General features: G+C 41.0%; 2 protein-coding genes across 2 annotated transcripts in view; one reads left to right on the forward strand and one right to left on the reverse strand.

The window, feature by feature from the left end:
* spata17 (spermatogenesis associated 17) overlaps positions 1-8198 on the reverse strand; it is a 107566-nt gene extending 99368 nt beyond the window's left edge. The window contains exon 1 of the mRNA XM_060831454.1: positions 8096-8198. Coding sequence (XP_060687437.1) covers positions 8096-8163 — 68 coding nt within the window. The 5' untranslated portion in view covers positions 8164-8198. The remainder of the gene's footprint in view (positions 1-8095) is intronic.
* A 33-nt stretch (positions 8199-8231) lies between these two features.
* gpatch2 (G patch domain containing 2) overlaps positions 8232-24984 on the forward strand; it is a 298747-nt gene continuing 281994 nt past the window's right edge. The window contains exon 1 of the mRNA XM_060831453.1: positions 8232-8571. Within this exon, the coding sequence (XP_060687436.1) occupies positions 8522-8571 (50 nt within the window). The 5' untranslated portion in view covers positions 8232-8521. The remainder of the gene's footprint in view (positions 8572-24984) is intronic.

Here is a 24984-nt window from a genome sequence, read left to right on the forward strand (position 1 = left end):
TCATGATTTTATAATCTCCATAAGATCACCCTTCAGCCTCCAACATTCCAAGGGAAATAGCCCCAGCACATTTAGCCCTATAGTTCAACCCCTTCAACTTCTGACAACATCCTTGTAAATCTTTTCTGAACCCTTGAAGTTTCACAACATCCTTTTGATAGGAGGGAGACCAGAATTACACATACTATTCCAAAGGTGGCCTAACCAATGTCCTGTAGTTGCAGCAAGATCGCCCAACCCCTCTACTCAATGCACTGACCAAGAAAGGCAAACATGCCTAATGCCTTCTTCTTCATTATCCTGTCTACTTGGAACTTCACTTTCAAGGAACTATGAATCTGCACTCCAAAGTCTCATTATTCAGCAACACTGCCTTTACTACGTGTTGGAGGAGTTGAGCTATAGGGAAAGGTCGAGTAGGCTGGGGCTGTTTTCCCTAGAGCATTGGAGGCTGAAGGGTGACCTTATAGGAGGTTTATAAAATCATGAGGCATAGATAGGATAAATAGACAAAGTCTTTTCCGTGGGGGTGGGGAGCATAGGTTTAGAGTGAAAGGGGAAAGATATAAAAGAGATCTAAGGGGCAACTTTTTCATGCAGAGGATGGTATGTGTAAGGAATGAGCTGCCAAAGGAAGTGGTGGAGGCTGGTACAATTGCAACATTTAAAAAGCATCTGGATGGGTATATGAATAGGAAGGTTTTGGAGGGATATGGGCCTGGTTTTGGCAGATGGGATTAGATTGGGTTGGGATTCTGGTTGGCATGGACAGGTTGGACAGAAGGGTCTGTTCCGGGCTGTGCACCACTGTGACTGTGACTGTGACTGTGACTCTATGTAAGTCCTGCCCTGATATGCTTTTCCAAAATGCAACAAATCACATTTCTGATTTTTGAGAAGATTCGTTGCTCAGGTTGAGGTTCAGATTTTACGTTTGTTCACTAAGCTGGCAGGTTTATTTTCAGGCATTTCGTCACCATGCTAGGTAACGTCATCAGTGAGCCTCTGGTGAAGCGCTGGTGTTCTGTCCCACTTTCTGTTTGCATCATGATCTCTTAAGGTGGGTGGTATTATCTCCGGTTCTTTTTCTCAGAGGTTGGTAAATGGGGTCCAAATCTATATGTTTGTTAATGGAGTTCTGGTTTGAATACCAGGCCTCAAGAAATTCCTGCGCATGTCTTTGTTTAGTCTGTCCCAGATGAACATATTGCCCCATTCGAACTGGTGTCTCTCTCTTTGTCTGTGTGTATGGATACTAGTGATAGTTGGTCATGATTTTTGGTGGCTAGTTGGTGCTCATGTATCCTGGTGGCTAGCTTTCTGCCTGTCTGTCCGATTGTAACGTTTGCTACAGTCCTTGTATGGTATTTTGTAAATGACATTTGGTTTTGTTGGTTTGGTATATAGTCCATTAGGTTAATCAGTAGCTGTTTCAAAGTGGTGGTAGGTTTGTGGGCTACCATGATGCCTAGGGGTCGGAGCAGTCTGGTAATCATCTCCGAGGTGTCTTTATATGGTAGTGTGGCTAGAGTTTCTGGGCATGTTGTCTACTTGTTTCATTTGTTATTTAAGTTTGGGTGGACTGTGGTTCTTGGATGCTGCAGTGTGTTGTGACGCATTTAAATAACGTCCTGATGCAGCGCCGTTTGTGGGTGTTGGGATGATTACTTCTGTAGTTAAGTATTTGATGTGTATGTTGCCTTCCTGTAGACACTGGTCTGCAATTCTCCATTAACTGTTCACTCCACTGTGACATCTAGTCTGTTGTTGTTCTCCTCCTATTTTGTGAAATTTGTGCTAATAAGGATGTTGTTGATGATGTTGTCAGTTTTCTCAAACTTGTTTTGTTTTCTGATGACAAAGGTGTATTCAGATACCTAGACCATTGAGATACCTTCTAGGGAAGTTGGGACCTGTACGTGAAGGATGGGTTGCATCTGAACTGGAGGGGCACAAATGTCCTGTGTGGGAGATTTGCTCATGTGATTCGCTCGTGTGATTCGTGAGGGTTTAAGCTAGTTTGGCAGGGGGGTGGGAATCAGAACCACATGTCTGAGAGGAGGTCAGTTGCAGACTGGGCATCAACAGGATGTATTGAACCTATTTATGGAAGGTTTCTCATGCGATGAAACAAAGGCATCGGTTAAAGTGTGTCTGCTTTAATGCAAGGAGTGTCCGAAATAAGACTGACAAACTTAGACCATGGATCAGTACTTGGGGCTACAATGTTGTGGCCATAACAGAGACATGGGTTTCATAGGGGCAGGAATGGTTGCTTGATGTTCCAACGTTTAAAAAGAACAGGGAGGGTGGAAAAAGAGGGTGTGTTGCATTGCTAATCAGAGAGAGTGCATCACAGCTACAGAAACAAAGATTGTTGAGGAAGGTTTGTCTACTGAGTATGGTTGGAAGGTAGGAACAGCAAGGGAACAGCCACCACATTGGCGGTTTTCTACAGACCACCTAATAGCAGTACAGAGATTGAAGATCTTATAGGCGGGCAGGTTCTGGAAAAATGCTGAAGTAGCAGGGTTGTTGTTATGGTGATTTCAACTTTCCCAATATCGACTGGAACCTCCTAAGTGCCGATGGTTTAGATGGAGCCGTTTTTGTCAGGTGTGTTTAGGAGGGTTTCCTTACTCAGTATGTAGGCAGACCAACAAGGGGAGAGGCCATTTTGGATTTGGTGCTTGGCAACAAGCCGAGACAGGTGTCAGATCTCGTGTTGGTAGTGCACGTTGATGAGTGATCACAGCTGCCTCACATTTAGCATAGCCATGGAGAGTGAAAGGAGTAGTTACCAAGGGAAGATATTTAATTGGGGAAAAGCAAATTATGATGCTATCAGACAAGAGTTGCGAAGTACAGACTGGAAGCAATTGTTCCACAGAAAGGGCACTGCAGACACGTGGAGACTATTTAAGGAGCAGTTGTTGCAAGTGATGCACGCATTTGTTCCTGTGAGACAGATAAGAAGGGGTAAGATTAAGAAACCTTGGAGGACGAGAACAGAGGAAATTCTCATCAAAAGGAAGAAGGCAGCTTACGCAAGGTGGAGGAAGCAAGAATTTTTTTTTAGATTAGATTAGACTTACAGTGTGGAAACAGGCCCTTCGGCCCAACAAGTCCACACCGACCCGCCGAAGCGCAACCCACCCATACCCCTACATTTACCCCCTACCTAACAATACGGGCAATTTAGCATGGCCAATTCACCTAACCCGCACATCTTTGGACTGTGGGAGGAAACCGGAGCACCAGGTGGAAACCCACGCAGACACGGGGAGAACGTGCAAACTCCACACAGTCAGTCGCCTGAGTCGGGAATTGAACCCAGGTCTCTGGCGCTGTGAGGCAGCAGTGCTAACCACTGTGCCACCCACAGCTTTAGAGGATTGCTAGAAAGGAGCTCAGAAATGGATGAGGAGGGGGCACGAATAAAGCTTGACAAGAAGGATTAGGGAAAACCCAAAAGGTATTTTACTCATAAGTGAGGAATAAGAGAATGATCAGGGAGAAAGTAGGGCCGATCATGGATAGTGGAGGGAACTTGTGCATGGAGTCTAAGCAGATAAGGGAAGCCCTAAATGAGTTTTTGCTTCAGTTTTCACCAAGGAAAGGGAACTTGTTGTAAATGAAAACTTGGAGGACCTGGGATACAGTGTTGACCAGATCAAGATTGATGAAGTTGATGTACTAGAAATTTCGGAAAACATTAAGATTGATAAGTCCCCAGGGCCAGACCAGATTTTTTTTTAAAAGATTACTTAGATTAGATTACTTACAGTGTGGAAACAGGCCTTTCGGCCCAACAAGTCCACACCGACCCACCGAAGCGCAACCCACCCATACCCCTAACCTAACACTATGGGCAATTTAGCATGGCCAATTCACCTGATCCGCACATCTTTGGGCTGTGGGAGGAAACTGGAGCACCCGGAGGAAACCCACGCAGACACGGGGAGAACGTGTAAACTCCACACAGTCAGTTGCCTGAGGCGGGAATTGAACCCGGGTCTCTGGCGCTGTGAGGCAGCAGTGCTAGCCACTATTTATCCTAGGCTGCTCCAGGAAGCGAGAAAGGAGGTTGCTAAGCCGCTGGTGAGAATATTTGCCTCCTCACTCTCCACAGGAGTCGTACTGGAGGATTGGAAGGAGGAAAATGTTGTTCCTCTTTTCAAGAAGGGAAATAGGGAAATCCTTGGCAATTACAGACCAGTAAGTCTTACGTCTGTGGTCAGCAAAGTTTTGGAAATAATTCTGAGGGATAGGATTTATGACTATTTGGCAAAGCATAGTGTGATTAAAGGGTCATGCCTCACAAATCTTATTGAGTTCTGAGGTGGTGTATATGGACTTCAGCAAGGCAATTGATCAGGTTCCCATGGTAGATTCATGGGAACCCTCCAACCACAAGGGATGAACCTAGATTTCTCCAGTTTCCTCATTTCCCCTCCCCCCACCTTGTCTCAGTCAAATCCCTCGAACTCAGCACCACCTGCCTAACCTGCAATCTTCTTCCTGACCTCTCCGCCCCCACCCCCACTCCGGTCTATCACCCTCACCATGACCTCCTTCCACCGAATACATTTCCAATGCCCCTCCCCCAAGTCTCTCCTCCCTACCTTTTATCTTAGCCTGCTGGACACACTTTCCTCATTCCTGAAGAAGGGCTCATGCCCGAAACGTCGACTTTCCTGCTCCTTGGATGCTGCCTGACCTGCTGCGCTTTTCCAGCAACACATTTTCAGCTCATTCATAAAGTCAGGAAGTATGGGATACAGGGAGATTTGGCTATCTGGATTCAGAATTGGTTGGCTGACAGAAGGCAGAGAGTGGTTGTAGATGGAATGTATTCTGCCGAGAGGTTAGTGTTGACTGGGGTCCCGCAGGGTTCTGTTCTTGGGTATCTGCTCTTTGTATTTTTTTATAAATGGCTTGGATGAGGAGGTTGAGGGATGGGTTAGTAAATTTGCAGATGACACAAAGGTTGGAGGTGTCGATAGTATAGAGGGCTACTGCAGGCTGCAGCACAACATCGACAGGATGCAGAGCTGGGCTGAGAAATGGCAGATGGAGTTCAACCTGGATAAATGAAAAGTGATGTAGTTTGGAAGGTTGAACTCGAATGCTGAATATGGGATTAAAGACAGGATTCTTGGCAGTGTGGAGGAACAGAGGGATCTGTTCATAGATCCCTCAAAGTACATAGATCCCTCAAAGTTGCCACCCAAGTGGCTAAGGTTGTTAAGAAAGTATCTGGTGTTTTGGCTTTCATTAGCAGGAGGTTTGAGTTTAAGAGCTGCGAGGTTTTGCTGCAGCTCTACAAGTCTCTGGTGAGATCACACTTGGAATATTGTGCCCAGTTCTGGTCGTCCTACTACAGGAAAGATACAGAAGCTTTGGACAGGGTGCAAAGAAGGTTTACCAGGATGCTGCCTGGACTGGAGGGCTTGCCTCATGAAGAAAGGTTAAATAAGCTCGGAATTTTTTCTCTGGAGAGAAAGAGGAAGAGAGGAGACTGGATCGAGGTGTACAAAATAATGAGTGGAATAGATAGAGTCAATAGCCAGAGACTTTTCCCCAGGGCAAGATTGACTGGTACGAGGAGTCATATAAGGAGTCTTATTAGGAGGAAGGTATAAAGGAGATGTCAGAGGTAGGTTCTTTACACAGAGACTTGTGAATGCATGGAATACGTTGCCAGCTGTGGTGGTGGAAGCAGAGTCACTGGGGACATTGAAGCGACTGTTGGACATGCGTATGGATAGCAGTGAGTTCAGGGATGCGTAGGTTAAGTTACTATATTTTACATTAGGATGAAACCTCAGCACAACATCATGGGCCAAAGGGCCTGTTCTGTGCTGTAATTTTCTATGTTCTGTTCCACGTAGTGGACCCAGTTACCACAGCTAATCCACCTAACCTGCACATCCCTTGACACTAAAGATTATTTAGAATGGCCAATCCACCTAACCTGCAGATTTTTGTATTGTGGAAATGAAATCAGAGCACGCAGAAATCCACGCAGACAACGGGAGAACACACAAACTCCACACAGCCACTCAAGGCTGGAATTGAACCAGGGTCCCTGGCTGTGAGGCAACTGTGCTAACTACTGAGCAACCATGTCACCTACTACTGTTGGGACTGCAATCAGTCCCAGGGTGAAGGTCTCAATTGTTTCCAGATTCAGGTAATTAGATTTATTACATTGGTTGGACCTCAAGGTCTCTAAAGATGAGAGGCTGAGGGTTACTCATGATATGGAAAGCGAACTGCCTGGAGATAGTAGTCAATTTCCTTCCCAGACTTTCAAAAACCTGCAAAAATATTTAGGCAAGCCATACTTTCCACTCCAATGTATTATGACAAAAACCATCGCCACTTCAATGGCATTAGCATTGTTGAATCCTCGATTACCAACTTCCATTACCAAGAAACTAAAGTGGACAATCCATACTAATACCATGGATAAAACAGCACATCAGTGACTTGGAATTCGGAGGTAAGTAACTTGCCTTCCATCTTTCTAACACATACACACCATCTACAAGTACAATTCAGGAGTATGAAGAAATACATTCCAATTGCCTGGAGTAGTGGATCCTCAATGTTATCCAGGAAAAGGCAAACTGTTATATTGACACCCATACTCTATGTTAAACATTAATGTATGTTTAACCCTTCACCATTAATGCATAATTGCAATACCGTATGCCATATGCAAGATGGGTGACCTCTAGCACCAGAGAAGAACAAAAACAGCAGCCATATGGGTACAGCAAATAACATGCAAGTTCCCTTCTAAGCTACACACCATCCTGACTTGCAACTAAATTACCATTGCTTCACCGTCACTGGATCAAAATCCTGGAACACTGTTCCTAACAACATTGTAGGTGTACTTGAATCATTCATAACAGCGTCATTCCGTGAAAGAAAAAAAAAGTTAAATGTCCTTGAACTTTTAGTTTGCGTAGTTGCAGGACGAAGCTGACAAAGGAACAGCGCTCGGAAAGCTTGTGATTTCAAATAAACTTGCTAGGCTACAATCTGATGTCGCGTGACTTCTGACAGAATGAAAAGGGCAAAATGGATCAAACCCATTTATTTTTGTGTTTTTAATTCATCTATTTTGTCTAATTCATCTATTCACACATTCAGATATCTTTAGCTTTGAATGTTACTTTTTTGTCGGATGCTACTTCGTCTCTAATGAATCATATCCTTGTTCAGCTCTGACTCTCCATTTCATACTGTTTATTTTAACGAAATTGTTATATTAATCTATTGCCTTTACATGTTTCCTTATTCTATTATAATTTACGTTTTATTGAATCCTCCCACCTCAGTTCCTACTCCTATACGTTTTTTTTAGGTTACTGAAGCCCGATGTACCACAAGTTTTTCTATTCATCAGGGCACTGGTCTCAACTCATTTAGAGTTCCACTCAAACAAAAACACAGAAATCGCTGGGGGAAAAAAAACTCAGTTGGACTGGCAGTATCTGTGGAGAGAAAGCAGACTTAGCGTCTCGGGTTCAGTGACCCACTGAGTTTCTGTTTTTGTTTCAGGTTTCCAGCATCCTGAGTTCGTATTTGTCCACCCATTACTAAGGAACAGCTCCGTAACTCCACAATACTCGAATTAATGTTTCCCGAATCAAAACCCATAGTTCTCACACCACTCCTCCATCCATATATTTAACTGTCTAATCTGATCTCCCTGCATGTAACAAAATATTTTATTAACTGCGAGGTACTGTATGTTAATTCCAATTAAGCAATAATAGGAATGTTGTTATCCTACTCTTCTCACTCAAGTTCCAGTGTCAAAGCCGAGCAGCCTTCAGGTGCAGCATACGAAAGTATAACATTAATGTCATTCTCGACTATCTTTACTAAGACATTAGCCACCGACTACATTTTACAAAAAGTAGAACACAGGACACCAGCTAATCTCTCGCGAATACTACTTTTGAAACCATTTTGAATTGACAGGGGAAGGGGTGCAACTGTAAATAATTCCTCAACGGCAGTGAAGGTCCTTCTCCTACCCTTTTTTGCATAGTGCTTTCTCTCCTTTCCTTACCTGTTTCTGCGGAAAAATTCCTCCTCCAGTCCCTGCAGCTGCATCTTCAGCGTCAACGCAGTCGCCATCTTTAGTTGTGGCTGTTGCTATGGTTACTGGGCGAGTCCACTGCACCCGCGCAACTCCGAGCAGCGGCTGCAACGAGCAAGTAAGACACTGAAATCTGATCGGCGTGTTCGTTTTGTTTCGGGATGGCGACAGGCACTTTTTAATCTGCCGTCCGGGTTGTCCGGAAACGTGAGGAAAGACCGACGTGGGCCCAGTCGAATGGTTTGGGCCTTCTCCCTCCTTCCGGACGTTGGCTTTTCTCTTCCCGTCGTCCCTCGGGCTGGACATGGTGGTTCCTGGAGTTCGTTAGAGGCCAATGTCTGACAGTTGTGTATTATCGCAATTGCAGTAGCTAGGCTCCTCTTTGAAACACCGTGGATGTTCGCTGCGACGAGCCAACAAGTTTTGCGTAATCCGGCTCGTGGCTGGTGAGTACCCGACTCCTCAAGCGTCCGTTTCTATCCTACGCGGTGTTTTGGCTCACATGAGTCTGCAGAGCCGGGGCAAGCGGGGACGCCCCTGCTGCCTGCTTTGCTGCTTCTCGTAAGTAACTTAGATCCTTCCACATGATCTGGAAGGGATTTTGTTGAAAGTAATATTGCACTTCTGCATCACCTGCCCCGCCCCCATTTCACTATCTTTGGAGGCCTTGTAGCATGATCACCAGTTAGGGTGGATCTGGATAAACACACAATTTGCAAGCGCTATGCGCCCAACCTCAGGAAGTTGGGTAAAATAGAAGTAAGATGCCGCGGATATTTGAAAAGAAATAGGGATCAGTTAATCTCTTCCCTAAATGACTTTACGGTTATCGAATTATGTTTATTAACTAAAACTCAAGAGGTGGGAGCTATTTCTGAGCAGTTATAGGTGTTTGAACCCTTGGAATGTAATCAGTAATGTATATGAAAACAGGATAAAAAATATTAAACAAACTAGTTTTTCATGTCATTCATGTGTCAATCGGGGAAAGAAAGTGTTTTCATTTGGGGAGTATCGGCTATTCAGATTTTGATGAGCCTGAATCAAGATTACGTTTTTCTTGATTTCATTTTGATATCATTCTTTATTTGAAGTTAAATTCTCGGCAAGCATGAAGATATAACTATGTGCACTTTGGAATGTAGGGTTAAAAAAATTGGTTGAGTAAGATCTTTGCGAGAGCACTAATATTCATTAAAGGAAATGCACACTGTGTGTAATGTTTTCAAAAGTTATAATAGGCAATAGATGCAGGAGTAGGCCATTCTGCTCTTCAAGCCTGCACCACCATTCAATATGATCATGGCTGATCATCCTTAATCAGTATCCTGTTCCTGCCTTATCTTAATAACCCTTGATTCCACCATCCTCGAGAGCTCTATCAAACTCTTTCTTAAATGAATCCAGCGACTGGGCCTCCACTGCCCTCTGGGGCAGAGCATTCCACAGAGCCACCACTCTGGGTGAAGAAGTTTCTCCTCATCTCTGTCCTAAATGGTCTACCCCGTATTTTTAAGCTGTGTCCTCTGGTTTGGCACTCATCCATCAGCGGAAACATGGTTCCTGCCTCCAGAGTGTCCAATCCTTTAATAATCTTATATGTCTCATTCAGATCCCCTCTCAGTCTTCTAAACTCAAGGGTATACAAGCCCAGTCGCTCCAATCTTTCAGCGTAAGGTAGTCCCTCCATTCCAGGAATTGACCTCGTGAACCTACGCTGCACTCCCTCAATAGCCAGAGTGTCTTTCCTCAAATTTGGAGACCAGAACTGCACACAGTACTCCAGGTGTGGTCTCACCAGGGCCCTGTACAGTTGCAGAAGAACCTCTTTGCTTCTATACTCAATCCCTCTTGTTATGAAGGTCAGCATGCTATGAGCCTTCTTCACTATCTGCTGTACCTGCATGCTTACCTTCATTGATTGGTGTACAAGACCACCCAGATCTCTTTGTACTGCCCCTTTACCTAAATTGATTTCATTTAGGTAGTAATCTGCCTTCCTGTTCTTGCCACCAAAGTGGATAACCATACATTTATCCACATTAAACTGCATCTGCCATGCATCTGACCACTCACCTAACCTGGGGAGAAAGTGAGGTCTTCAGATGCTGGAGATCAGAGCTGAAAATGTGTTGCTGGAAAAGCGCAGCAGGTCAGGCAGCTTCCAAGGAACAGGAGATTTGACGTTTCGGGCATAAGATTCCTGATGAAGGGCTTATGCCCGAAACGTCAAATCTTCTGTTCCTTGGATGCTGCCTGACCTGCTGCGCTTTTCCAGCAACACATTTTCAGCACTCACCTAACCTGTCCAGGTCACCCTGTAATCTCCTACCACCCTCCTCACATTTCACCCTGCCACCCAGCTTAGTAACATTAGCAAATTTGCTGATGATATTACTAATACCATCTTCTATATCATTAATATATATTGTAAAAAGCTGCAGTCTCAGCACTGATCCTTGCGGTACCCCACTGGTCACTGCCTGCCATCCTGAAATGGAGCCGTTTATCACTACTCTTTGTTTCCTGTCAGCCAACCAACTTTCAATCCAAGTTAGTACTTTGCCCCCAATACCATGCACCTTAAATTTGCTCACTAACCTCCTATGTGGGACTTTATCAAAAGCTTTCTGAAAGTCCAGGTACACTACATCTACTGGATCTCCCTCGTCCATCTTCAGAGTTACATCCTCAAAAAATTCAAGAAGATTAGTCAAGCATGATTTCCCCTTCATAAATCCATGCTGACTCTGACCTATCTTGTTACTACTATCCAGATGTGTCATAATTTCATCCTTCATAATAGACTCCAGCACCTTTCTCACCACTGATGTCAGACTAACTGGTTTATAATTTCCTCTCTCCCACCTTTCTTAAAAAGTGGTACAACAATAGCCACCCTCCAATTCACAGGAACTGATCCCGAATCTATCGAACTCTGGAAAATAACCACCAATGCATCCATGGTTTCTCGAGCCACCACCTTCAGTACCCTGGGATGTAGACCATCAGGCCCCAGGGACTTATCAACCTTCAGACCTAACAGTCTCTCCAACACCAATTCCTGGCAAATATAAATTCCCTTAAGTTCAGGTCCTTCAGCCACTGTTACCTCAGGGAGATTGCTTGTGTCTTCCCCAGTTGGAGTGTGGTCATTTTGTTCCTCATGCAATTCTGTTGCTTTAAACTGGTAATAAAAAATGTTGGAAATATCAACATCTGTGGAGAGAAAAACAGAATTAGTGTTTTCTGGTACCTAAAGAAAGGATATACATTGGTGGCAGTTCAAAAGAAATTCACTGGGCTGATACCTGGGAAGGAGTTGAATTTATCTTGAATGGCTAAGCAGGTTTGATATTAGAATTTAGAAGAATAAGGGGTGATCTTATTGGAACATATGACCTGTCAAACCCTCAGAACCTGGTATGTGGAGAAGATGTTTCCACAGATGGGGAAATCTTAAACTGAGCAACATAGAGAATAACAGGAAATTCATGTAATACTTAAACACAAAGGAGTTTCTTCTTCTAAAGGGTAGTGATGTCTGGAATTCTTTACTGCAGACACCTGTGGAGTCTACCACAGAAAGTATTTATAGGGAAGGTAGATAGCTCTCAATTTCTTAATATTTCATGAATCTAAAGGGAGCTGGTGCAAAAGAGGAGTTAGTCCTGGAGCAGGTCAGCTATAATCTTTTGGAATGGCTGCGAAGGCATGAGGGACTGAATGATGTATTACTGCTCCCATTGCTTATGTTATCTTTTCATCAGAATCTGTAATGTTAGTTCTGTTCTCTCTTTAGATATACTTGTATGTTTTATGTATTTCTATTATAAATGTTTGAATCCAAACTTATAATGAAAACAGCATATGTAAACATTCATGTTGTCACTACATCTTTCTGGCCTTGCCGCGGTGTTATTGGAATATAATTCAAGAATTGCCTTTTCTTCTGAGGTCCTGAGAACATGATATCAGACCATCTCATGACTTTGTTTTTATAGTTGAAAGGCTTGTTAAACCACCTGATGATAGAAAGACATCATAGCTGTATTTATTATGACTCACTGCGATAGTGCACTGTAAATTGAGCCCTGCAGAATCTGGAGTCATAACAATTGTTTCTTGGAATAAAAATATACATGGTACCCAACTGGCTAGTTTCCTGACCAAGGTCAATTGTCAGCATTTATCAGGTTTTTGTAGTAACCAAGAATTACTATTAATTGGAAGTAATTAGACAATAGCTAGAGGTAAAGAGATATAAGCCATTGCCATATAATATTATTAACTGAAACTCTAATTGCCTTAAACACCCCGTTACACACAAACACAGACAAACAGATAGGGGAAATAGATTATTATTGAAGGTAGAAAGTCAGTTCAATCATCTTTGCTTCCTGTTTCTGATGTTGGGGCTAGATAGGCTATTGGTGTTTTTCGAACGAACTGGTTTGTCAGAAGCTCAGAATGGATAGTCCACTAGTAGAAAGCATCTTATTTATTAATTTGAAAGTCACAGCTCACAGCAACTTCTGTAGGAAAAGTCACTGGTTGACTTCAAGTTTTAACCACCATTATTTACTGCAGAGAACAGGTGACTTCAATTAAAGGGAATAGTTGCAGCATGACTTTCTGTGCGGTTCCACCCTTCTCAGCTGAAAACCAATCAGCTGCACATCACAGGGATTCACAACTGTAAAAACAGTTCACAACATATATCAAATTCCTTGCCATTAAATTATGCAGCTATCCTGATAAATACCTATTTTTAAAAAGTTATTTCTCATTGTAGTCCACAATTTTTTAGACACACAGAAATAACAAAACTCAATCCTTATATTTGATACTGACAAATAGGCTACATAACTGTATGGCAGAATTTCTAAGAGAGTATTGAATGATTTGATAATAATAACGATGATGTTAGCCTGCATACTGTTATCATAATTGAAAGCCATGATACAACATTCCATGATAGGGTTTGAACTCACATGCGCATGCACACATACTCATCAAGTTCCGAGTTCAGTTCTAAAACCGTAATATGAACCAGAGTACTAATTCAGTCATATAGTTTGTTTGATGTTTGAATTTAATTGCACTCTGGCTGCTAGGAATTGTCTCATTAGGAAGCAGCATGTGAGAAGAAAGGTGTTGGACTGCTGGTGCCTTAGAAGTCTTTAAACTTTGGGAACCAGTTAATTGTTTGTGTGTGCATAGAAGTTCAAACTGCATTCTAACACCGGGGAACTGGTCAATGTATGTCAGGGAATTTTTGACAAGAGATACTGTTTGTATGAATAGAAATTGATAAGCAATTGGTGCAAAGCATAATGAGAGCTTAAGACATTCAGAAGTCCATTTTCTGGATTGTATTATTCATGGTTTTGGGTGACACTTTTAGGAGTAAGTTTATTTTGTGTGTGTGTGTGTTCTGCAGTCAGTGCACTTTCAACTGTCTTGGTATGAGTGGGTATCAGTGTGTTGTGAAAATGTTGAATGTAATTTGTTACAGGACTAAAACATATCGGGTGGGGGATTATAACGTTAATGCAGATGAATGAGTTGGGGGAAAGAATTTTGAATTTGAGAGTCTGATAAGCACTTTTATTGCAATTATCATCCAAAAGATAATTCATGTTTATGTATAGGGTTAAACTTCAAGGTATGAAAGCAATAAACAATAGATGGATTTGGATGTAGGTTTGCTATCTGAGCTGGAAAGTTCATTTTCAGACGTTTCATCACCATACTAGGTGAAGTCTTCACTGACCTCCAAACAAAGCATTGCTGATGATTCCTGTTTTCTATTTATATGTTTGGGTTTCTTTGGGTTGGTGATGTCATTTCCTGTTCTTTTTCTCAGGTGGTGGTAAATTGGGTCGAAGTCAATTTGTTCGATGATAGTTCCATTGGAATGCCATGCTTCTAGGAATTCTTGTGCTTGTCTCTGTTTGGCTTATCGTAGAACGGATGTGTTGTCCCAGTCGAAGTGGTGTCCTTCCTCATCTGTATGTAAGGATATTAGTGTGTGAGAGAGAGAGACACGAGAATTCCTAGAAGCATGGCATTCCAACTGGAACTCTATCAACAAACACATTGTTAAAAATCACACAACACCAGGTTATAGTCCAACAGGTTTAATTGGAAGCACACTAGCTTTCAGAGTGATGCTCCTTCATCAGGTGATAGTGGAGGGCTCAATCGTAACATAGAATTTATAGCAAAAATTTGCTGTGTGATGTAACTGAAATTATACATTGAAAAATTGATTGTCTGTTAAGCCTTTCATCTGTTAGAATACAGTGATAGTTTCACTTCTTTCATGTGTAAATCACAAAACTTTTTTTTTAAATTGCATTCTCGGGTTAGCTGCTAACAATGGTGATAGCTAGACAATATGTTGAAGGTGTTAGCCCCCTGTGTTCTCTGTCTATGACCTGATGTTTAGATTGATTCTAATCTAAAAAGTGAGATAACAGAGCTTTACATAAATTCATGCAGTTTTTGAGCTCAGAGTTCTACATGAATGTCTGCAGTTTTTGAGCAAAGTGCAATGTAACTCTGCAAGCTAGTGTGCTTCCAATTAAACCTGTTGGACTATAACCTGGTGTTATGTGATTTTTAACTTTGTACACCAACACCGGCATCTCCAAATCATGACTACTAACAAACACATTGACTTGGACCCGATTTACCATAGCCTGAGAAAAAGAACAGTAAATGACACCACCACAGGAAATGACATCATCAACCCAAAGAAACCCAAACAAATAAATAGAACGCAGGAATCATCAGCAATTTTTCGTCCGGAGGTCACTGAAGATGTTACCCAGTATGGTGACGAAATGTCTAAAAATGAACCTTCCACCTCAGCGAGCAAACCTATGTCCAGAACATCAGCCTGAGCTTCAAATCTTCTCAAAACTCACCAATAGATGGATTTCTCTTAACTTTGTAATGGAGTCAAGGAGTCTGATAAGTTAGCAGTTACCCACATTACAGCTTTAAATTATTTATGTAATTGCCCAGATCAAAGAAAAGTTGGAAAACAATAAGAAAACAAGAAGTATCCATGTATTTTTCAGAACAAAGGGTGGATTTGGGATTTGTACTCAGGGAGTTGAAATCTTTATCTGTAACATCACAAATGTGCCAGATAATCAGGGGACAGGTTGCAGGGGTTGTCCTCTTTTGATTTTGTTTATTTGTGTGAATTTTAACTGCTATAGATAGGTTTGGAGCTGGAGCAGTTTGGAAATCAGCAGAGAATTAAAAATATACCAAGAACTGTTGGCCACTAGCAAGAAGGCAATGAGCCCCATGCTTGTATTTGGGTGTTCTCAATTATGAAATGTTTAAGGAGCGTTAGAACGTCATCTGACCAAGTGTTTGTGGAAGAACCCCAACAAGTCTCAAACCTTGGACAAAAGCAAGAACACTGCAAACTCAAACGTGGATTCCTAGAAGCTATAAGCATACTTTTTTGGTTTGGTGTGAGGAAAAGCAAAAGAATGTTCAAGACCTTAGCAAGTATAGGGAGCTCTTGGGTGAAACTGAAAATAGAAAGGTGAATGTCCAATTTATATTTTCAGGTTTAAAAAAATAAGGGTTTACAAAATATGATCGTTTAGTATTCATGCTTTTTAAACACAATTCTTCTAAGCTTAAAATTTGTTTAAAATCCAAAACCTTGAAGTGTCATCCTTTCAGTCGATAACGGAGTTTAGTTTTGTTTTTAGACGTAAATATTTTTACTCAAGATTGTAAGAAATTGTTTTCTGGGTGACAATTTTGTAGATTTTTTTGTTGAATAAAATTGGAGATAAAGTTTTAAAATAGTGCAATTTGTACTTGAATCATTCTTTTAATTGTAAAGGAGAAAAACAGATTTAAACTGTTAAGTATCATGAGAGACATCAATGAATGACTACAACTCTGCAAGGATTGAACCTATGCCGTTTGTGTTATTCTGCTCCACACTATAGCTATTAACCAATTTGAGTTAACCAATTCTCATCACAACTATGGAACAGGATGCAGGCAATATATCTGTAGAAATGGAAATTACAGATGGAGTGAAAATTGATAAGTAGGTTATACTGTAAAAGCTGGCTTTGCTTAGACGGGTTAAGTTGCCAGACTTGGATAGCTTGCATCCAATGTTGAAAAAGAAAGTGTGTTGGAAATTGCAGAAAACCTTGCCACAACTTTCCTTATCATTACAGAGGTGCCATAGGGTTTGAAAGTGGCGAATATGACATCCTTTTTCAGGATTTGGAGAAGCTGGCATTGGACTGGGGTGTACTGAGTTAAAAATCACACAACACCAGATTATAGTCCAACAGGTTTAATCGGAAACATGGCTTTCGGAGTGCTGCTCCTTCATCAGGTGGTTGTGGAGTAAGACACTTGGTGAAGGAGCAGCGCTCCGAAAGCTAGTGCTTCCAATTACACCTGTTGGACTTCCAAGTTGATGATCCATCTCAACCTTCTCCTGAGGCCCCAGCATCACCAATGCCAAATTTCAGCAATGGCATTGGACACTGCAAGGGCTATGGCCCCCAACAACTGAGAGTAAAAGAAGTGAAGACTTGTGCTCTATAACTACCTGCACCCGAGGACAAGTTTAGATTAGACTAGATTACTTACAATGTGGAAACAGGCCCTTCAGCCTAACAAGTCCACACCGACCCTCCGAAGAGCAACCCACCCAGACCCATTCCCCCACATTTACTCCTTCACCTAATACTACGGGCAATTTAGCATGGCCAATTCACCTGACCTGCACATTTTGGACTGTGGGAGGAAACCGGAGCACCCGGAGGAAACCCACGCAGACACGGGAAGAATGTGCAAAATCCATACAGACAGTCGCCTGAGGCAGGAATTGAACCCGGGTCTCTGGCACTGTGCCACCGTTTCGCCTGTTATTCCGGTACAGATACAACACTGGTACCCTCTCGGCAATATGGAAAATTCAGAGAAAGTGAGGACTGCAGATGCTGTAGATCAGTTCAAGAGTGTGATGCTGGAAAAGCACAGCAGATCAGGCAGCATCCGAGGAGCAGGAAAATCAATGTTTCTGGTATAAGCCCTTCGTCAGGAATGGGCTTTTATCTGATGAAATTATCTGATTTCGGGCATATTCCTTCCTGATGAAGAGCTTATGCCTGAAATGTTGATTCTCCTGCTCCTCGGATGCTGTCTGACCTGCTGTGCTTTTCCAGCACCACACTCATACCAATATGGAAAACTCCCCAGGTTCTTCCTGTCAACAAAAGAAAAGACAAATCCAGCTCAAACATTTGCTGACTCATTGTCTATCCTCAATCATGAGCAAAATGATGTATTGTGCTATCAAGTGGCACTTGTGCAACTATAATCTGCTCCACAATGTTCGGTTTGGTTTCCCCCAGGCCAGCGAGCTCCTTGGTCCAAACGTGAACAAAAGAGCTGAGCTCAGGAGAGGAAGTGAGGGTGAATTCTTTTGACATCAAGGCAACTTTTGACAGTGTGTTGCATCAAGGAGCCAAGCAAAATTGATGAATGGGAATCGGAGGTAAACCTCTCTGCAGGTTGACTTCATCCCTAGCACTATTGATCAGAAGTTTAACAGGATTGACCACTAAATATGGCAGCTATAAGAGCAATTCAGGCATTGGATATTCTGTGGTGAATGACCCACTTCTTAAATCCCCAGTACCTTTCCACCATCTACAAGGCATTGTATAGAGTTTGAAGGAATACCCTCCATTTGCCAGAATGATTGCAACTCCAAGAACTCTCAATAAGCTGGATGCCATTCAGGAAAAAAAACAGTTTGCTTCTCCATGCAGTCCATTTTCCATTTTAAATGTTCTTTCCTTCTACAAGATAGCTGTAGTGTGTGCCATTTGTAAGTTGTACTGCATGACATACCAAATGCTTCTTTGGTAGCATTTCCCACCAGTAACCTCAAACTCTCCAGTGACAAGAGTAACAATATATGGGAGTACGATTATGTACAAACTCTACTCCAAGTCTCTCACAACCTTAACTTGGAAATATATTGTTGTTCCAAATGCCTGGAATCACCTACCTGATAGTACTGAGGTAGGTGATTTGTATAAATTGGAGGGGATCCAGAAGGGTATTGCCGACATCTTGCATGGGCAATTCCAGATGACCTTGCTGTGAATGACTAAGTTGAACCACCCTTTTAAAAAACTATATGAGAAATTCTTGGAAAAGATTTTTTTCTTTTCTTCATTCACGATTTTTCAACAAAGATATATAAGTAAGCAAACCTCATACATTTTTCACATCTCTTGCTCCTAACTCTCTCCTTGCCCACTACTCTTCCAGGGCAAACTGGATAGTGCACAAGCAACAGGAACTCTGCTGGGTTTTAAACTTACTCTTACCACAGCCATGACAATGTCTCGGCAATATTATTTTCCTACTCGTTTTTCTTACTAAATCTGTCATTTATCTCTGTTACCTCATGATTTAACTATTTTAAGTAGAATACCTTCCTTGTTGACCTCTAACTTCCCCTCTATACAAACACCAGCTTGTGGAAAACTCTTCCATCTGCATTTTGCCCTGCATTAAATCTCATTCATTTATCGTCTTTCTCCTCACTGACCTCTACTGGCCATTACCAAATTCAGAATTCTTGTCCTTGTTTGCAACTCCCTTTGTGGTTTCATCTGACCTAACTCTGCAGGCTTCCTTCAGCCTTTTGGCTAAACCACCATTTAATAATTTTCTAAGACTTATTTGGGTCCTACAGGCTGTAATTCATTTCCTGAATGTCTTTGCCTGCTATACTTTTAAAGAACATACAAACCTATCCTAACTCAGTATAAGCTGAGTCTTTTAAATCTTGGACTTGTAGTCAGCCTCTTATGTGAAACACCATAAAACATCTAATCATGTTGATAATATGATATAATCTTTTAGTTTTTAATTTATCTTGCATTGATAATGCATTTGAAATATTGTTCAAAATTAGCTAGTATACGCATGAATTTATATTGTTCTTCGAAATTTAGATTGTGATTTTTTTTCTCCTATTTTACAATCTATTTTTCTTCAGTTTCATTTCATATTCCCTACTTCTACTAATGGCTATGAAGAGATTATCTAGTACCTCAATTATTCCTTGAACGAGGTGTGGAAAGTGATTGAGGAGGGAACTAATTGACTAAAGTTATTGTTTTTTTGCCACTTTTTTTCTGTCATTAGTGTAATTTGCCTTGGATTAAGCACGTACTTTATAGGAAACCTGCAAAATCAGCTTGGGGTGCCATTGTCTGTTGGAGCATTTCACCCACTTTTCCATTTCTAATTGTCAGTTTATGCCTACTTTTCCAGCAAATCTCATAATTGTGTTGTGGGATCTTTGAGGTTTTCCTGAGAAGCCAAACAAGGACTTTGTAGATTAAGGATTTTAAAGGAGCTATGGCAGAGAGCAGCAGTTATGTTTGAAATTGTATGAAAATCCCAGTATCAGAGTTTTTATACAAAAAAAAGTGATTGCAAAAAGCAGCAGCTGCTACCAAGAAAAACGTAAAAAGTTTCATCAGAACTCAAAATATGACATTATACTGTAAGTGAGGAACAGAGTCCTGTGTTTAATTTACTATTTTTCTATTTAGTACGAGCATAATTCAGATATTCCAATGGCCTGACAGTCATTTTTCCAGTGTAAGTGGGAGTTGGGGCTGAAAATGTGTTGCTGGAAAAGCGCAGCAGGTCAGGCAGCATCCAAGGAACAGGAAATTCGACGTTTCGGGGGAGTTGGGATCCTGTGGAATGCCTGTTGTAACATATTGTGAAGGAATTGGCCAAAAAAAATCAAGAAAGTTTCTATATGCCTGGACCCACCCCACCCTGAAAGCCTCCATTTAAATCAAAAACCTCTGGGGGTTCTGATGCAACTAGACAAATAGTTACTCAGGAAAAGTCTGAGTGTTACGTACATCGTCTAACTTCATATCCCGACTACACCTCCCCGAAATCACTTTGACCACTGGATCTTATCCAACAGTGCACAAGATCTGACACCCATTTCTCTTATCACTGGACATGCTCCCTGCTTCCCCTATTCTTCAGTTGACTCCCCTTCTACTACTGGACATGCTTCCCACTTGAACCCATCACCCACCCTCCACGCGGAATGCAATTTCTTCCACTCAGTCTGTCGTATCCTCAGCATCTCGCTCTCGCCACCTACCTGGCAACCTATGTTGTGCCATTTGACAGCTTTTCCCTTGGCACTCTATCTAGCTGGCACCCTACCTCCTCTACCCATCTAACACCCTATACTTCCAGCACCCTAACAAACATAGCTTTTTAGCTTGCCTCCTGACAGCAACTGTCAAAGTGGCTTCTGGACCTCATATTTCAGAGTACTACAGCTGACTGCTGTGAAATACAAGCTTCTGCATCATAAGAGAACTATTGGAATGGAAGTACTGCTTCACATTTTAAAGGACTTCTGATCAAAACCTAATCACAGAAATGCTTAGTTCTCTGTTCTCACACAAAACAAAATGATGTGGCAATCTGCATGAGATAGTCACGCTTTGGAAAATCAGGTTAACAAATAGATAAAACACCTTTAATTTTAGTTTGGGATATTTTCTGTATTCTGGAAGCCAAGACCTAACACAAGTACCTGCAGCAAATCTTCCAGGAATGTAAATAGCAGAAAACTTGGAGGCCACGATGGCCAATAATAAGAAACAGTAGCTTAAAGCGAAATAAGTTTTAGTTATTTCCCAAAGTATTTAATGTCTTGTAACTGGTAGAATTTTCTTTCCTTTGGATATTAATGAAAATACAAATACAAATGTCAAAGCATTTAATCCTATCCAGACTAAGTGTGAAAAAAGTGATATGTATCTTGTTGGTTTTACTTGAGATCTGCCGAAAATGTTGCAGAAGCTTGTCTACCCAATTGTTTACCTTTTGCTATTATAGTTCTTCTTGGTATTGTGTCCCTCTTAATATAGCTTTGTAGAATCATAAAGACCACACTACCTTGATTCCTGAAGAAGGGCTCATGCCCGAAACGTCGAATCTCCTGCTTCTTGGATGCTGCCTGATCTGCTGCGCTTTTCCAGCAACACATTTTCAGCTCTGATCTCCAGCATCTGCAGTCCTCACTTTCTCCCAGTAGCAGATCAGCTCATTCTACCAGCATATGTTTCTGAGGCATCCCATTTTAATTGTTTTAAATTGGTATATCCTCCAGTCACCTGACGAATGAAGTTAATTCATTTCATTATTACTGGCTTATATAAGTGCAGGTATGTTTGACCTCCCAGGCCTTTTGAACCCTCCGATTGCATCCCACCGACCTTCCTCATCTTGACACCAGATTTACCTCTGAGCTCCTCATGTGGTGGAATTACTTGTAGTCCCAGCAGTAGCAGCTGCTCCTGGCTAGGATTGCTGGAGCTAGAGAGCTGCAACCAATTAGATTGGTTAGTAGCCTTCTAAGGCAGAATTTTCTTCAAAGATAAAGACAGAAGCCTTACCTTAAAGCACTTAGTGATACTCCCAGCTTTAAATTGCTTTAGGGCCACTGTCTTGATCATGGGTGGGCGGCCCACTGACATTTTAGATGCGAAGATTGGGAAACAGGAACTGTGGCCATTGACTTAATAATATAACATAGCTCATTTATTTGACTGCCAAAATTATAAGTTTTTTTAGCATTAGAAACTTTTTTTATGTTGTGTTTAGAAATACTACAGTTGCTTCATGTGAATAAGTTTTACTACATTGTCTTTTAATGGCTGTAAATGTGCAGTTAAATTGGGGACTGGGTTGATGGTAAAATTCTATAATGATTTTTTTTCTGATATTGCGTGTGTATATATAAAATAAATATGTGCACAGACAGATCTGTACCACTCATCTTGATTCGAAAGCAACCATCACACAAACATATTTTCTTTAAACAATATATTTTGAATATCAAAATAGAATTGTACCTATAATGGCTTCCCTACTCAATTGCTTACAACCGCCGATAAAACAAAAGATTGCTCCTACCATTTAACAAAAGGAATCTTGGCTATATTTAACAGTCCTGAACATTATGCAAACTTGTAATTGTACTTGAGTTTAAACTATGAAGTTGATTAGATCTGACACGTGGATTCAATAGCGTCTGTTTTAATCAACAGTTGTGATTCTGTTTTGAAGGTGACCTTTTAAAGAAGTGTGTTAGAATTATCAGGAGTCGATCTACAGAGACGTGGAAAAGTTAGGTCTTAGAAAGAGGCCATTCAGTCCACTATCTACACTGGCTGAATAAAGAAACTACCAGTGTAATGCGATTTCCAGTACCTGCTCTATAGTTTTTTAAATTCACTCGCTGGCCAGCGTTTTTTGCCCTGGAGAAGCTGGTGGTGAGCTGCCGCCTTTGACCACTGTGCTATCGGTAGACCCACAATGCACTTAGAGAGGGAATCCCGGCATTTTGACCCAGCGACAATGCAGGAACAAAAATATATTTCCAAGTCAGGATAGGAGTAGCTTGGAGGGTAACTTGCAAGTTGTGATATTCCCTTGCAGTTGCTGCTGTTGTCCTCCTTGATGGAAATTGCCATCAGTTTGGATGGTGCTGCCCAAGGATCTTTGGTGAATTTTTGACTCCAGCATTTCAACTGCAGATTTTGATTCCTTTTAAAAGAGTTAAGGGTTTTGGTCAATTATATATACACACTACCAAATTCCTTAAGAGTTAGTTCTGTCTGTCTTGTATAAAATGTAGTTAAACAAATTTACAATAAGGTACAAGCCAGCTAATCTTAGGAATAACATTAAGCTTTGTCATAAGTCATTATCTTAGAGGGTGAGGGGAAGAAAGTAAGTCCTATTTAATGTATTTTGATATACCCAAGTCGACTGCAGTATAATGATCCATATTGGTTGAGAACAGCAGAGTAAGAGGACACAGAAAATTTGCCGTTGATACACTAGAGTATAACCACAATAATATATAAATGTTCGCAAGTGGTTAAATAAGGAAGGCACTTTAATTGCCAGTAATGTGTTTAATTAGAGGTTTAATACTTGATTCAAATTGTTAAGTTTAATCAATTGCATATGCTTAATTTAACTGCAGTTATTCACCAACAGCAAATCTAAAATATCAGTTACGTTATGGAAGTGTAAACAGGACAAATTATAAAAATGTTTCACCTGTTTTCAGAGAGCGTGGTTAAAATTTATAACACCCGGTTTCTTGTAAATTATGGCTGTACAGAGCCATTTGATTTAGTTTGTCTGCAGTGATGAGAATATATGAAATTTTGAATTAGTATTGATACAAAAAAAAAGCTTGTAAATTAGTTGAGGCCAGTTTTAAGTACCAAAAGACAATGATTGGATTGAAGAATTCCATTTCAGATGACACTAACTGCCACACCAAGAGCAGCCTTCGGGTAAATCAAGTGGGGTGGAAGGACAGCAAAAAGTTAGCAACTCTCAACAACTGTCAGGATTGCTGTGGAGCTTGGGGATGCAATTCAGTTCTTGGTGGAAGCAGCAACCGCATAGAAGCCTGATGCCTGCTCCAATGAAAACGGTCCAGTTTGTTAGAGGGGACCTCAAACTATTTTTAAACCCTTCATTATTAAATGTAAGGAGCTCTAATTTAGTTTTGGTTGGAATCCTTAGCAAACGATGCAATACTCTGTTAGAGGTATCTCAAGACCTAACAACCATGGACAATAGGATACACAATTTTGGACACCAGGAAAGCATGTGTGTTTTTTTTTAGAAAAGTGAAAATTAAAATTTCCCATGTTTTGGGAGTTTGTTTACTGTTAGTGGATTTAGGCAGAGGTGGAGAAAGTGTCTTCAGATCAAATGGCTGTTAAGATCGACTGAACTTTGGACTTAGCAGTTTATTCACTAGCTTTGAAACCTGCATGCATCATACTCATTAGGTGTAATGTGGTTTGAACAAGCTATATCATATTTCATAATGACCAATATTTAGTCAATAATCTGACTATTACGGTGCATCTTGCAAACAGTGACCATAAACTGATGTTAAACTCTATCACATTATGAAAAGTTACAAAAGCTAGAGTTCAATCCTAAGTAAGGTTTACTTCGGAAGAAGGAGACAAAAGTTTAACAAGTTGAATTGAACTGAGCTGTTAACAGATAAGCATGTTAACATCAAAAACACAGTGGGAGAAACTCTAGGAAGTATTTAGGACAATATTTATTAGGACAGTATTCACAAGAACAATTCATATCCTTGTCTAACATTTGGTAGGCATCCTTGGAGCACAGGGCATTAATAATGTACACTATTATGCTAATTTTATGGGCATAAAATAGCAATGAGACCCAATTTCTAACCCAATTGACATTGTAAATTGATCACTGGATGAGTAAGAATTAAAAATTTGCTAGGACTGGACATAAGAATTGGGTTTATTTTTCTAGTCTAGGATGGGATAGAACAGCACAAATGGTTACCATTCCACTATTCATCAATTGCACCAAAAAGTTAATGTTTCTAACTTTTGTGTCAGAATAGATTTCTTCCACAGTCAGGTAATCCTCTATTTAAATAAGGCCAATAAGAGAAGGCATTGATTCTAATGGTAACCCCATAAACTGGGGATTAAAGAAGATTCCTTTGCTATCGTATAACAGGGCACCCACTCACTAGGTGGGTTCCGCTGAAGCCACAGCTAAATAATAAGAGACTGGATGGTTAATAAAGGGAACTGTAAATAGGATAACTGTAAATTTGATTAATTCAATCTGTTCTTTGTAATGTTAAGACATGCAATGTATATATCTATGAACGACATGACAAATTGTACAGG

Source organism: Hemiscyllium ocellatum, chromosome 10 (assembly GCF_020745735.1).
Source record: "Hemiscyllium ocellatum isolate sHemOce1 chromosome 10, sHemOce1.pat.X.cur, whole genome shotgun sequence".
In the NCBI taxonomy this organism is placed as follows: domain Eukaryota; kingdom Metazoa; phylum Chordata; class Chondrichthyes; order Orectolobiformes; family Hemiscylliidae; genus Hemiscyllium; species Hemiscyllium ocellatum.